Raw genomic sequence first — 12,197 nt, forward strand, 5'->3', positions numbered from 1 at the left:
GGCGTAACACTCAAAATTGACCATCCTACGTTGCACAGTAGGATAGAACCGAAAAAACTAGTAAAAACTATGGTATTTGAGAACGGATAGAAATAGTTTAGGTTAGGTTTAAGTAGCAGTCTGCCATCAGACTCACAAAGACGTGTTCGTCCATTGTGATACCACAGGAACAGAAGAAGGAAGATACCTCCAAGTTCCTGCTGTTGAACCATCCAGATCGCTCTAAAAAGCCCAATAACTTGCGAATGTTCACATCCGCTAAATCAGACAGGTTCTCAAAGAAATGAGAACCTAAAGTGGAACTCTTTCTGACTGCCAGTGCGGGACACACACAGAAGAAGTTCTATAATCTCTTCTTCTTCGATATCCTTACAGCTTCTGCAAAAGTCGTTGATGGCAACCTTCAGTCTGTCAGCATGTTTTCCGATTAGACAGTGACCTGTCATGATGGACACAATGGCTGAGACGTCTGTTCTAGCCAATGACAGCAAAGCGGTAGACCTCCTCAAGTTTAGATTAGGTCACATAGTTTTGGAATGCTCACAGCCCCCTCTTGGGACCATCTATCATTCGTTGTATTTCGGTCCTGGTCCTGAAAACTTAGCTTACATGTCGCTAGAGGCATACTCACAGATTCCAGTATCCCTGGAATGTATAAGGTAGTTCCTAGTTTCGGAAGCTCGTCCGCTTTACAATTCCCTGGGATATATCTGTGGCCCGGCATCTGCGAGATCTGCGACAGTCGAGGGCAGTTTTTGTGTTCAGAAATACGTTCTCCATGAATTTAATGGCTGCCTGACTGTCTGAGAAGATATTTATGCCAATCGTCGTAATGAAATTATATCTTAGCCATTCAACCACTTCCTTAAGTGCGAAGATCCACTTGATACACACTACAGTGGTCGGGTAACCATTTCGATATGACCAGTTCTACATCTTGTTCTAGAGTACACCCCAAAGCCCACGTAGTAGAGAAGTCTATGTAAGTTCTCTTACTTGGGATATCGTAGTTCCAATCGCTTATATCAGGAATACTGGTGCAGTACTTTTTATCAAATTCCTAAACTAAGCGTCCTAGAGGGAAATGGGCCTTAATTCGTGACCCCATCAAAAATTAAAAAAATTCACCGAAATCCCATTAAAAATCGAAATTTCACTTGGAAAACTTAAAATGGCTGTATCTCCTAAACTATGCGTCTTAGAGGGAAATGGGCCTTAATTCGTGACCCCATTAAAAATTCAAAAATTTCACTGAAAATCCATTAAAAATCGAAATTTCACTTGGAAACCTTAAAATGGCTGTATCTCCTAAACTATGCGTCCTAGAGGGAAATGGGCCTTAATTCGTGACCCCATTAAAAATTCAAAAATTTTAAATGGCTGTATCTCCGAAACTATGCGCCCTAGAGGGAAATGGGCCTTAATTCGTGACCCCATTAAAAATTTTTAAATTTCACCGAAATCCCATTAAAAATCGAAATTTCATTTGGAAAACTTAAAATGGCTGTATCTCCTTAACTATGCGTCCTAGAGGGAAATGGGCCTTAATTCGTGACCCCATTAAAAATTTTAAAATTTCACCGAAATCCCATTAAAAATCGAAATTTCACTTGGAAAACTTAAAATGGCTGTATCTCCTAAACTATGCGTCCTAGAGGGAAATGGGCCTTAATTCGTGACTCCATTAAAAATTCAAAAATTTCACCGAAATCCCATTAAAAATCAAAATTTTACTTGGAAAACTTAAAATGGCTGTATCTCCTAAACTATGCGTCCTAGAGGGAAATGGGCCTTAATTCGTGACCCCATTAAAAATTTTAAAATTTCAACAAAATCCCATTAAAAAACGAAATTTCACTTGGAAAACTTAAAATGGCTGTATCTCCTAAACTATGCGTCCTAGAGGGAAATGGGCCTTAATTCGTGACCCCATTAAAAATTTTAAAATTTCACCGAAAACCCATTAAAAATCAAAATTTCACTTGAAAAACTTAAAATGGCTGTATCTCCTAAACTATGCGTCCTTGAGGGAAATGGGCCTTAATTCGTGACCCCATTAAAAATTTTAAAATTTTACCGAAAACCCATTGAAAATCAAAATTTGACTTGGAAATCTTAAAATGGCTGTATCTGCTAAACTATGCGTCCTAGAGGGAAATGGGCCTTAACTACTGACCCCATTCAAAATTTTAAAATTTTACTGAAAATCCATTAAAAATCGAAAATTCATTTGGAAAACTTAAACTATGCGTGCTAGAGGGAAATGGGCCTTAATTCGTGACCCCATTAAAAATTGTTACTCCTCCTAAACCTAATTTTGCTCGGACCTACGATCGAAGACTAACGTAGATTCGTTCATAAGTTTAAGGTCTCAGCTTTAGCCGTTTTGCTTATATATGCTTCCATGTCAGTATCAATGAGCCACCGAAACCATTGTCTACTTCATACATAGTGACCCATTTGCTCCGGTGTGTGTTCACTGCCTTCTTCAATGAGTGCTCTCTCAAATGATATGCATAAATCTCTTTGAACATGTTTTATCGCGCAAAATTTTGCTATGATTAAACTGTTTCGCCAATTTTTGTTACTCTTATTTGTTACAGCATAACTCGTTAGTTTTTGTCTGTGAGCACACTCGCTATGTTTAATGATTGTTGCTTCTCCTTTGGTCAGTTCGCTTTGTAAATCTTATCGGTGCGGTCGTGAATCCGTTTGCTGTTTTACAATTAGATTTTAATAATAGAAAATAGCTAAAAACTATAGCAGATTCGTGTTAAAACAAGTGCTAACATCGTTTTTAAATGATTATAAGGAAATAGTGCCGAAAACCATATTAACTTAAATAGCAAAATGCATAAAAAGTGTCAACAATTGTTTTCCTCTTTGTTTTGCCATATTGTTTTTCATATTGTTAAGCGGTGAATATAACATATCGTGGTGAGATTTTTGTTGTGTACCTTTTAATCGTTTCACTCTATTTGGTGAGAATTAAAAGCATGAGAGAAGCAATAAAAACCGTGAGGCAAGCAGCACCACCATAGTATTCGTAAAAAAAAACTTGTGTAATGCCTGCTGTGAATAGTAAAAGTGGTGAAAATGTGCGATGTGAATCTTAGCAAGTATATAATAACATCGTGCGAACATATAAATGAAAATAATACTGAATGAGCGCAGAAAATGCATAAGGAAGGGTTTAGTCAACATTCGGGTAAGTTACTGAAATTATTACTCTTTTAGTTTTTATAACAGTACGAAACATTACGAACATAGAAATGATAAAATAACAATTTCATTAAAATTTTACCATAATTATTGAGAAAATGTCCTATTGAATGAAATCAATTTTTTTTTTTGGTCTAAAATCTATTATCTACAAAAAGTAATTGGCGAAAAATATCGCGAAAAGCGAAAATAGTACCAGCCTTAACCAAGGAACTGAAGTCAGACAAAGCCTACCCCAGTGAGCGTAACGTAATGTCCATTGTTTTCTTTGCTAAGTAGCAATTTATCACATATAAACGTTTTCGTTTAGTAAAGACCTAAACCATTTCCCTGGCGGGAAACAATGGTACTATATTGAACTGAAAGGTTTGCGCTCTTGTGTTTGTGGCGGAGCTTTATGAAAACCTAGGCAATGAAAACCAAAATGTATTCTTTTTGTAAATATTGTCATTGCTATATGTACATATGTACGTGTACTATATGTACAAGAATCCTATATGGCGCTTGTTAGAATAGAAAGAAACATATTCGCTATCTAATTCAACAATGCAAAATTGATTTTACTTTTGTATTTGGTTGAGTTTGGGTCGATTAACACATAGTAGGATGCACGCGTCGCCCACTCCCTTAACTCGAACCAGAAAGGCTTCGGGTTAACCAGGTTTATTGACGGTAGTTGACGGTAGTCCTCTGGCCTTCACCGCCAAATCGTCTGCCCTTTTATTTCCCCTTACTCCGTTATGGAACGGCATCCAAACGATGAGGACTTTGCCATTCTCAGAGAAGGCGGCGTTAATCTCCTTCTTACACTGCCAGACTATTCGTGACCTTACCGTCCTGGCTGTTATTGCCCTTATGGCAATTTTACTTTCGGTAAAGATGTACACACTCGACTTCTTCGCGTTAGCACCACACCACTTGACGCATTTCGTGATCGCCAGGAACACCGCCTGCAGGACCGTATTGTGATCAGGCATTCTAAAATAGATCTCAGTCCCTGGATTCTCAATGTAAACCCCCAGACCCACTCTGTCCTCAAGCTTTGATTTATCCGTATAACATGATCTTCCAGTTGGCCATACTAGGGTTCCGTCAATCCAAGACTGTGCCGATGGCAGCAGTGCCTCGCACTCGACTTCAAGGTTCATCTCAGGTATCCGATCGGAAACCTCTTCCCTTCCTTCCAGGTTTCCTATCGTCGGCTCGATTATACCACGATGGAATGAGCTGCTCCCATCCTCAATCCATTCTCCCATCGCCTTAAGTCTCATAGCCGCAGTGGCTGCCTCACATTTAATCTGTATGTCAATGGGTCGGATATCGAGTATAGTCTCCAGTGCCCTAGTGGGCGTGGTCCTCATCGCTCCGACTATGCCAAGACAACATGTTATCTGAACCTGTTGCATGGTCCTTATACAACCTTATGTCCTTATGAGGGAAAATTAACGATACTATCGATATTTATTATGAAAACTATCGAAAATATCGAATGTTGCGATTATCGATAGTTTGCCAGCTCTATCAGAGCGTGTGTAGCAGCAAAACTTAGTTACGTTAAATAGTGCTACGTTTGTGGCTATCGTTTGCTATATTGAAGCGAAACGTTACACGGTTACAATAAAAGAAAAACTTTGTGGTAAAAGTAATTTGTTTGTCGCAAAAAAGTCCCAAACGTTGTGATAATTTTGCGTCTAGATCTGTCTGCAGTGTACTAGGAAGAGTGGTTTTCATCGTCCCACCCATATGGGTTGCCTAAATAAAAAAAAAAAAAATCCCTATAAAAATATTTTTCTTTTTCGTGAAATACATCAATGTTATTTTTTTATTACGAAAGTCTTAAATTATAAACTAGCAATTTCCTCATACTGCTTTGCAATGTAATGCAGTCAAATAGGTTGTGGAAATTTTTAACATAATATTGGCACATACAAGTACAAAATATTGTGAAATGATACTTTTGTGTGAAAAAAGAAGACAAATAAAAATAAGTAGTCAGCTATATATGCGATGTATATGCTTGTAAGGTGATTTTGTTCTGTATATAGTGCAGATATTCAATGACAAAAAGGCGGCATATTCGAATTTCAAAAGCATTTTAAGAAAAAAGTATCTTTTCTACAATTAATACACAAAAATTACAATACACAATTTTATGACAAGAAAAAAACAAACAAAGAAGAAATAATATAAGGCAAGTTATAACTCCAATAACTCGCCCAAGAGGGAAAGTCTATTGGGCACTTTATGTTTGGTGAGATATTTTTCTCAGCAACCGTTACTCCCTCAAAGGCTAGTTTTTCATTTTGTACGGAGAAAGCAAAAGACAAGTTTTGGTGTATTGCAATAATAAAAAAAATTAACGCTACTACTCTTCTTCTTCTTGTTGTTTTAATAAAGCTTAATTAAGATTTCTTTAACTAAATTATGTTATGATCTATGGTATATATTATTTAAAAAAAAAAATGATTTGTTCTGTAATTTAGTTTTGTTGTTGATTGGCTTTAGTGGTGTATGTGAGTGCTTTGAGGCCATTGTCCCAAAAAAGGGACAATAGGTCTCTTTAAGGTTCCAATCGACTTCTGGAGAAACATTCCGCTGGCAGTGCTTCCGATATAAGACGAACATTGGTAACTTCAGCCACAAGTTCTTGCATTTCCCTTTCGTATTTGTCAATGGTCTTCTTTTGTATGTTGCGCATTTCACGGAATTTATCAATGCGACCGGTCAAATTGGCCCTGGCAACATCGGCCTCCACGGTGTCCAAGCGTTTTTCTAAGTGTATAAGAAATTCAAAGCAAGTTACAAATTTACTTAACACATAATAATTGCCAATGATAACTACCCAATTGATCCAAATCCGCTGTATTGATATCCTTTAGATTGACTAACTCATCGCGAATATCTTCCAGCTCTTTGACAGCCTTATCAATTTGTTTCTTCGCTTCTTCAGTGTCGGCCTTAGCTTGACCCACCTAAATAATGGTAATGAAATTTTTGTTACGAATGTAAATTTTTCTTTTAAGGGGACATTTTAGCATTACCTTTCGTTTGGCATCATCCACCAGATTGTCATCCTTACTTGAGGACTCCTCCAAACGAGCAATATCGGTTTCAGTTATCTTGACGCGATGATTCAATTGATCCGCTTCATCTCTTAATTTACGTGCATTGACTTTTGTTTCATTGGCTCGTCGGCGTATGAATTCGGCATCCTGTGAATGAAAAATAAAATGGAAAATTTTTGTGAAAAATTTTGTGAAAACAAAAAAATTCTTCGCCCGAGCCGAACTTTGGATACCCACCACCTCTGGTATATATAAACAAGTAAAAGCGTGCTAAGTTCGAGCGGGCCGAATCTTGGAAACCCACCACCATGGATTCTGCTAAAATATGGGAGCTATATCGTGTTCTTGACCGATTTGAACCGCACTTAGCACAGTTGTTGGGAGTCATAACAGAACACCATGTACAAAATTTCAGTTATCACAAAATACTTTGTGCAAAATTTCAGCCAAATCGTATGAAAATTGAGGCTTCCAGGGGCTCAAGAAGTCAAATCGGGAGATCGGTTTATATGGGAGCTATACCAGGTTCTCGACCGATTTGGACCGTACTTGGCACAGTTGTTGGAAGTCATAACTGAACTCCATGTGCAAAATTTCAGCCAAATCAGATGAAAATTGAGCTTCCAGATGCTAAAGAAGTCAAATCGGGAGATCGGTTTACATGGGAGCTATACCAGGTTCTCGACCGATTTGGACCGTACTTGGCACAGTTGTTGGAAGTCATAGCAGAACTCCGAGTGCAAAATTTCAGCCAAATCAGACAAAAATTGTGGCTATCATGGGCTCAAGAAGTCAAATCGGGAGATTGGTTTATATGGGAGCTATATCGAAATCTAAACCGATATGGGCCATTTACAATCCCCAATGACTTACATCGATACTAAGTATCTGTGCAAAATTTCAAGCGGTTAGCTGAACGCGTTCGACCGCTGTCGTGATGTCGACAGACGGACGGACGGACATGGCTGGAACGACTCAGGACGTCGAGACGATTAAGAATATGTGTACTTTACTAGCTGAACCGGGCCCGCTCCGCTGCGCCTTCTTTTACTTATTTGGAAGAAAATTATCCTTTGAATATGTATTTTCGATAATTAAATAGCCTTTAGTGAAATAGTATATGTATTGGGTTGCCCAAAAAGTAATTGCGGATTTTTTAAAAGAAAGTAAATGCATTTCTAATAAAACTTGGGATGAACTTTAATCAAATATACTTTTTTTTACACTTTTTTTCTAAAGCAATATATCGCTTGACTAACAGTATAAGAATATAAATGCCTTTATCTGATGCCTATATGATATTTATTGGTCTATGAATTCGTTCGGAGGGTTTAGACACTTGGTCTTGAAAAAAATATCAGCATTGTGCTCATAAACCATTTATTGCCGCTGGTTTAAGAGGAGTTTATGAGATGAGGCATCCTCAGACTCTTGGCCCCAAAATTTGTATTCTTTGGGGGGTGTTTTGGAAAAGGGGCGGTGCCCCGAATACATGGTCCCACATTTGGATATCAGATTCGTTTTCTACTCTCAAATGCCTTTTTTTGAGCCCCACATTGACGTGGTCGGTAAATATGCTCGATTAAGGGGTCAAGCGCATTTATGGACCAATCTTCCCAAAATTTTCACAACGTTTTCCTCGATGACTTTCTCGAAATCGGTTCAGATTTAGACATGGCTCCCATATATATGTTCGTCCGATTTGCAGTAATATTTTAATCAAATGGTCATTTGGTAATCGATTCTCTCGAAATATGGCAGGAAGGATTTTCTCTTGACTCTCGACATTATAGATGAATTTCATAGAAATCGGTTCAGATATAGATATAGCTGTCATATATGTATATCGCCCGATTTTCACTTCTAGAGCCACTGCAAGCGCATTTTTTGATCAATTTTGCCAAAATGTTGCACAACTCTTTTCTCGACGAGTACCACATTATCTGAGAAATTTGCTCAAAATCGGTTTTAGAATTTGATATAGCTCCCACATATATATGTTCGTCAAATTTTGGGAAATTTGCAATAATGTTGTCATTACAGTTTAAACATATTTGCTCGAAATGTGATACGGATTAAAACCATCTGAAAACATCCGGCGACGTCCATCAAAATTCTTTCAGAATTAGACATGGCTCCCACTTTGTACCTATAGGGTAGGTGTAGAGTATTATAAAGTCGGCACTGCCCGACTTTTGCCTTTTCTTACTAGTTTTTACAATTTTTTTTTTTTTGATTTTATCCCACTGTGCATCATCACCAACTTCCCCACATGTTCTACACTTGCTATCCCTTGCCGCACTGATTTTGTATAAGCGAGCTCGTAGTCCTATGTATCCCGTCTTCCTACTTCCTTTCACTAATGGCCTTGCTTTTTTACGATCAGCATTTCCCCATAAGATTTGCGTCGTCAGCCGACCGCTTCGCTATTCCAAAGTTCATCGCCCACGCCCTTAACTCGGACGGCGTCGACCCGAAAGGCTTCGGGTTGATCAAGTTTATTCACGGCAGTCCTCTTGCCTTCACTGCTCAATCGTGTGTTCTTTTATTCCGCCTGACTCCGCTATGACCCGGATCGCACACAATGCCAATCGTGCCATCCTCAAAGAAGGCGTTAATCTCCTTCCAAGACTGTTCGTGACCTTACCGTCCTGGTTGTTATTGCCCTGATGGCCAGTTTACTCTCCGTAAAGATGTTCACACTCGACGTCCTCGCGTTTACATCACACCACCTCACACATTCTGCGATCGCCCGGTTCTCCGCGCTGTACGCTGTGTATTATGGTCAGGCAGTCAAAAACAGATGTCAGTCCCTGGGTTCTCAATGTAGACCATCCAGGCTCAGTCTGTCCTCTAGCTTTGATCCTTATGTGTTGCATCATCTTCCAGATGGTAGTACTACAATGCATGGCCCTTGGGGAGGCTCCCCCCATAATATGGTCGAAAAAAATCTTCTTCCGGAGTCGGAGACGGAATCAAGAAAATTATCTCAAAAAAAAAAAAAAATTACAATATTGATCGATTCCGACTGGGCAGCCCTGTTTCTATCGCATGGGACAGTCTAATATACAATCATCATGTTAAAATCTTTAGCGGTTTAATACTGACAGCCGTTTTGGCATAATGAAAATATTTTTATACCCACCACCGAAGGATGGGGTTATATATCCATTTTCGACCCTATAAAGTATATAAATTCTTGATCAGCGTAAAAATCTAAGACGATCTAGACATGTCCGTCCGTCTGTCTGTTGAAATCACGCCACAGTCTTTAAAAATAGAGATATTGAGCTGAAACTTTGCACAGATTCTTTTTTTGTCCATAAGCAGGAAGAAGGGCTATATTGGTCTATATCTTGATATAGCCCCCATATACAATAGACCGATCCGCCGATTTAGGGTCTTAGGCCATTTATTATCCGATTTTGCTGAAATTGGGAATAGCGAGTTGTGTCAGGCCCTTCGACATCCTCCTTCAATTTGGCCCAGACCGGTCCAAATTTGGATATAGGTGCCATATAGACCGATCCTCCGATTTAGAGTCTTAGGCCCATAAAAACCACATTTATTATCGGATTTTGCTGAAATTGGGGACAGGAAGTTGTGTTAGGCCCTTCGACATCCTCTTTTGATTTGGCCCAGATCTGCCAGATATAGACCGGTCCTCCGATTTAGGGTCTTGAGCCCATAAAAGCCACATTTATTATCCGATTTTTATGAAATTTAGGATAGTGGGTTGTGTTAGGCCCTTCGACATCCTTCTTTGATTTGGCCCAGATCTGTCCAGATTTGGATATAGCTGTCATATAGACCGGTCCTCCGATTTAGGGTCTTGAGCCCATAAAAGCCACATTTATTATCCGATTTTTATGAAATTTAGGATAGTGGGTTGTGTTAGGCCCTTCGACATCGTTCTTTGATTTGGCCCAGATCTGTCCAGATTTGGATATAGCTGTCATATAGATCGATCCTCCGATTTAGGGTCTTAGGCCCATAAAAGCCGCATTTATTATCCGATTTTGACGAAATTTGGGACAGTGCGTTGTGTTACGCCCTTCGATATCCTTCTTTGATTTGGCCCAGATCTGTCCAGATTTGGGTATAGCTGTCATATAGACCGATCCTCCGATTTAGGGTCTTAGGTCCATAAAAGCCACATTTATTATCCGAGTTTGCTGAAATTCGGGACAGTGAAGACAGTGTCTTCTTCAATTTGGCCTTGATCGGTTCAGATTTGGATATAGCTCCCATATAGACCGATTTCTCGATTTAAGGTCCATAAAAGGCGCATTTATTGTCCGATGTCGCTGAAATTTGGGACAGTGAGTTAAGTTAAATCCCTTGACATACTTCTGGAATATGGCACAGATTGGTCCAGATTTGGATATAGATGTCATATGAACCGATCTCTCAGTTTTGGGGCCATAAAGGGCGCATTTATTAGTGTGGATGTGAACGAGAGCCGTTGCCCTGAATAGGGCCAAACAAAATCGTGCTCTAGCACAATGCTGATATTGTTTTAGGGTCTGCCCCCTATACTCCTTTCAAACCGACCATGTTTGCCCAGTATGGCAATATATAATAGGTTGTTGATAGTAGGCACCGAATTTGATATCCAATTTTGAGGCCAAGTGTTTGGGGGTCATCTGACCCAATAAAATCCTCCTATACCAATGGCAATTGGGGCTCAAATAAAAGAAATTTAAGAGTAAAGCCCGATGCTGATATTTTCTTCAGGGCTAAGTGCGTGAGTGGCCGGCCCACCCCAGATACCCCTCAAACTGCACATATTTGTGAATAATGGTAAAAAGGGGCTCAAATCTGATGAATCTAGAGTCGAATTTCGGGGCAAGGCGTTTGGCAACTCTAATCCAACACCAAAATCAAGAGAATGAATTAGAACTAACATCCAAAATTTTATGGGCGGACCCTCTTCTTACCCTATTTTCAAAAACGTTAGATTTCGGAGATGCGTGGGGCCTTTTCAGCGAAATTAAGTTTGTTTATAGTAACTCAAAAAGAGAAATTAGATATCCTTATTTAGGGTGGGATATCTAGGGGCCCAATATTGACAATATCCCCATCAAATGAATGGTATTTGAGACTAGATCACGAATCTGATATAAGGGCGTCCACCTCACCCCCAGACCGGATATATGTACCGACCACCGCAATATAAGGCTCAAATGAAAGGTATTTGTAATAGACCTCGAAAAAGATTGGGGCGAAATATCTGAAAGGCTTACCAGCACCCCAAAACTGGACTTAGTTCCTGCCCTTGTCAGTATAGGGCTCAGATAAAATTAGAGAGTGAAAGAAGGCGCAGTGGATACCTGGGACTATGGTCGTAAAACTGTCTAATAAAACTCTCAAAAATTCAGCAAAATTGTCAAAAATAATGCCTTTTGGACCATATTTACCAAAAATGAGCTATTTCGTATACTGCCTTTTGTTTTGATCAAATTTTCATCTTAACTTTTCATTCTACGTACCTTTGAGGCTTGTTCGGCAAACTTCTGTTGAGCTTCTTGGGCATTCATTTTGGCTTCATCGGCATTCTTGTTGGCACCTTCCAAGGCTCGTTCGGCTTGTCGTATTAAATCATCTGCCTTATTAATTTCTGCTTCAATGCTGCCAACCGTTTTTAGGGCCAATTCGGCATTTGCCGCAGATTTTTCAACATCGGCTTGGAAACCTAGAGAGGCAAAATTAAAACAACTCGCCGAGTTTTTTTCTCATAAAATAAATCAGCAACTTACCGGCCAAAGTGTGATAAGTGTTATTGGCTTCCTTCAAGGTATTATCGCCCTGCTCCACCGCCTTGGTAGCCTTATCGAAGGCATCCTGAGCTCTCTTAAGCAAATCAATTTCCTCTTTCTTTTGTTGATTGGCTCTGCAAAGTTAAAAGTT

General features: G+C 39.3%; 1 protein-coding gene and 1 long non-coding RNA gene across 2 annotated transcripts in view; one reads left to right on the forward strand and one right to left on the reverse strand.

Annotated features, from left to right (window-relative positions):
• LOC131995517 (uncharacterized) overlaps positions 1 to 12,197 on the forward strand; it is a 289,133-nt gene that overhangs the window by 816 nt on the left and 276,120 nt on the right. The gene's annotated exons all lie outside the window — the stretch shown is intronic.
• LOC106092494 (laminin subunit gamma-1) overlaps positions 4,998 to 12,197 on the reverse strand; it is a 58,713-nt gene continuing 51,513 nt past the window's right edge. The window contains exons 9-13 of the mRNA XM_013259379.2: positions 12,047 to 12,180; positions 11,780 to 11,982; positions 6,264 to 6,434; positions 6,065 to 6,194; positions 4,998 to 5,994 (exon numbers count right to left, since the gene is read on the reverse strand). Of these exons, the coding sequence (XP_013114833.1) occupies positions 5,783 to 5,994; positions 6,065 to 6,194; positions 6,264 to 6,434; positions 11,780 to 11,982; positions 12,047 to 12,180 (850 nt within the window). The 3' untranslated portion in view covers positions 4,998 to 5,782. The remainder of the gene's footprint in view (positions 5,995 to 6,064; positions 6,195 to 6,263; positions 6,435 to 11,779; positions 11,983 to 12,046; positions 12,181 to 12,197) is intronic.

The sequence above is a fragment of the Stomoxys calcitrans genome, chromosome 1 (assembly GCF_963082655.1).
Source record: "Stomoxys calcitrans chromosome 1, idStoCalc2.1, whole genome shotgun sequence".
Taxonomy (NCBI): Eukaryota; Metazoa; Arthropoda; class Insecta; order Diptera; family Muscidae; genus Stomoxys; species Stomoxys calcitrans.